The sequence below is a fragment of the Mustela nigripes genome, chromosome 1, assembly GCF_022355385.1.
Source record: "Mustela nigripes isolate SB6536 chromosome 1, MUSNIG.SB6536, whole genome shotgun sequence".
Lineage (NCBI taxonomy): Eukaryota > Metazoa > Chordata > Mammalia > Carnivora > Mustelidae > Mustela > Mustela nigripes.
Window position 1 is genome coordinate 202,436,673 of NC_081557.1, and position 2,984 is coordinate 202,439,656.

The window sequence follows — 2,984 nt, forward strand, 5'->3', positions numbered from 1 at the left end:
AAGACACTTGAACAAGATCACCAACCCACAGGCCTCAGGGTTCAGGCATGCTTCCTAAGTTGGAAGAGCCGTGTGCTAGAATGTCAGGGAGCGATGACCACCCCATCTTTTCAAATCATCTTTAAACATGCTATGCTGTGTATCCCTGTAGAGGACGTCCTGACTCAACCTCCAACCCTCTCCTTCCATCACACCAACCCCAGTGGTTTCTGAAACCTTTAGCCAAGAGACCTACTGTACAACCTAGCAACTGCCAGCCAGTACCAAACAGCCCCTGTGCCATCCCCAATCCTGACACAAGGCAAAAGCCCTCTAAAAGCAGAGATCAGGAGGCAGAGGGGTGAAGGGTTAGGACAACAGCCAGCCCAGAGTTAGTGTGGCGCATGCCCTCACAGCTTCTCAGGCCAGTACAGGCCCCAGACAGAACACAAGGGACCCACATTCATCCAAGGCCATTGATAACACACATGGCACATGGTGTCCCCGCAAACACACACAACTAGTTACACACACATTATGGGACAGCTCTGTGGACTTGTTTGTTTTTCTGAAGAGCTGCCCCCACACCATCTCGTCAGCAGTGCAGCCAAAGTCAGACAGTCACTGGAGAGGTGGACTCACCTCGCGGGGAAAAACCCAGCAGAGCGATCACCTCTGTCACCTCTCTGGATAGTAGGAAGCAAGCAAGAATGTGCAAAATCCAAAACACGAGAACTTAAAGAATGTATTCTAGAATCTGCTTGGACTCAGCCCCTCTGACATTGGGGTTACTCCCAGTAACCTGATTTTTTTTTTTAAATGAACACTTAAGCCAATTTTCAAAAGATTAGGAAGCTATGTGGCTCCACAGTTCTGCGCCACAAACCACTTCATGATACAAATGCAAATTCCGAAAAGCTATGAAAACAATGTGTTTTTTCCTAAGCCCTCTCACAGCAAAATCTGATCCATCCTAAATTCATCTGGGGCAACACCTGACATGAAATAAGGTGGGGCTATTTAAAGTCTTAATTATCCCACAATGAGGATACTCATTTAATTATGGATACATGATTTATTAGATTATTAAAGACTTTTCCAACTCTTGTAGGAATATCATAGGATATAAAGGATGTCTATTATCTTTCCAAAACCTGGAAAACTGTGAAGTTGTCAACATCTCTCTCCACCCCAGAGTTTAAGGTTTGGAACCTTCCCCACATTTATACAACACAGCATGAATTCCCCCAGCCTAGGTTCCAGAGCTGCTGTTTTTCCTGACACTTCATATGGCTTTCTAACCATTTCAGTTCAGGAAGAGGGTTCACAAGCTTTAAAGCTACAAGGTTCCTGTTATGTTTCTCAAGATCAAGACCTTGCTGGGTATTTTTATCTCCTGACGTGCCTAGATAGCAAAGGGAGTGGGTTCTATTGCACAACCCTATCAGCTAGTCCCATTTCCTCATTCTTCATCCTGGGTTTTAAGTGACTCGTAAGCTTCCTGCTCCACAGGACCCACCTCCCATCTTTAATTCCTGTCCTCCGGCCTGGCCCCGCCCCCGCCCTGGTAGGAGCATTCTGAATGAGCACTCTGACCTCATTTTGGCCTGCTGGAACCCTGGCCACTGCCTGTCCTGCCCCAAGGATCCTCCAGTATTGCACTGTCCTTCTGTCATTGGAATGTGTCTAATTTTAAATTCCGGAAGGCAAAAATCACCTACTGTCCCTATGAATCTCTTAAAAAACCAAGATAGTTGCCTGGTATTTTCAGAATAAAGGAACTGATCCGAGGGAACCCTCATTGTAACAGATACCACACTCGTTAATGTTAGCAGAGATTCTGGCCCCCACCTCTGCAAGAAAAGCCTGAGGTTTTCCTACCAAATCACATCCAAAATCTGTTCGTTTTTTACCCAAGTGGAGAAAAAGCATATGATAATGCTGCAGCCAGAACATCCCTTCAGGCCTTTAGGAATTAGGACATAGAAGGGTCCTCTAGTTTCCTGCCTCAGGCTGAGCAGACATGGCAGTAGGTTGGGGATCGTGACAGCCTAAGCCTGCAGACCTGAGAGCTACCCCAGACAGGTCTGTGGTCCCACCTTGCACCACTCCAGCGCCCCATGCTAACTCAGGGAAATACCGTTCTGCTCCAGCACCAGCCTCAGAGCCAACTGTGTTCATCCAGTAAGCATCAAGCTAGCAAAATGTGACATACCCCTGTGGGCGCCACCGACAAAATGTAAGGAAAATCCAGAGGAGAGAATGGGATCACACCGACGATGGCAATAGACTCTGTGTGAGGAAGAGAAAGGACATCAGGAAGCTGGAGACAGCACGCAGAAACAAAGATGACTAAAAATGACCAGGAAATTCCTCCATGACTGGCGAGTCCAACCTGCACGGCTGTGCACAGGTCACGACTGTTGGCATGCCCTAACCTAAGTCACAAAGATCAGGGCAAGGGAAACAGGTGGCGACAGGAGGAAGCTGGGCTATAGGTCACAGCACGGTCTACCCCAACGTCCAAGGACAACCACCCTCCCCAAGGGGCGCACGAACCCGCGCTCCGGACCCTGAGAACTGAGGACAGCGCAATGTCCGGAGACGCACTGCTGTCCCGCCAGCCCCACAAAGGCCATGACTCACCCCCGCCCAGCGCACTGCTCAGCCTTATGGGTCCCCTTCCTTCCAGCCCCGCCGTGGCCTCTCACCTGCCTACCACCTCCTCCCCCCACCGCCACGGCCTCTCCTCCGGCCACAGGTCGGCCCCGCACCTGCCACGACTGCCACACCTCCCGCAAGGAAGTGCCCAGCCCCGTACCCCGCCTCGCTCACCCACGGCAGTCACGCCGGGTCGGCCTCACCTGCACCCGCCGCGGCGACCCTCCCCCACCCCCGCCCCGCGGGACCGCGCCGCACCTGACACGGTCCGACCCCGCCCCTCCCGGTCAGCCCCGCGCCCGGCCGCCCCGCGATGGCCCCCGCGCTCCCGGTCCGGGCCTCAC

General features: G+C 51.9%; 1 protein-coding gene across 4 annotated transcripts in view; it reads right to left on the reverse strand.

The window, feature by feature from the left end:
* GAK (cyclin G associated kinase) overlaps positions 1–2,984 on the reverse strand; it is a 55,921-nt gene that overhangs the window by 52,350 nt on the left and 587 nt on the right. For 2 of the 4 annotated variants that reach the window (XM_059378914.1, XM_059378907.1), the window contains exon 2: positions 2,195–2,271. The exons of the other annotated variants lie outside the window; for them this stretch is intronic. In XM_059378914.1, coding sequence (XP_059234897.1) covers positions 2,195–2,271 — 77 coding nt within the window. The remainder of the gene's footprint in view (positions 1–2,194; positions 2,272–2,984) is intronic. 4 annotated transcript variants of the gene reach the window in all.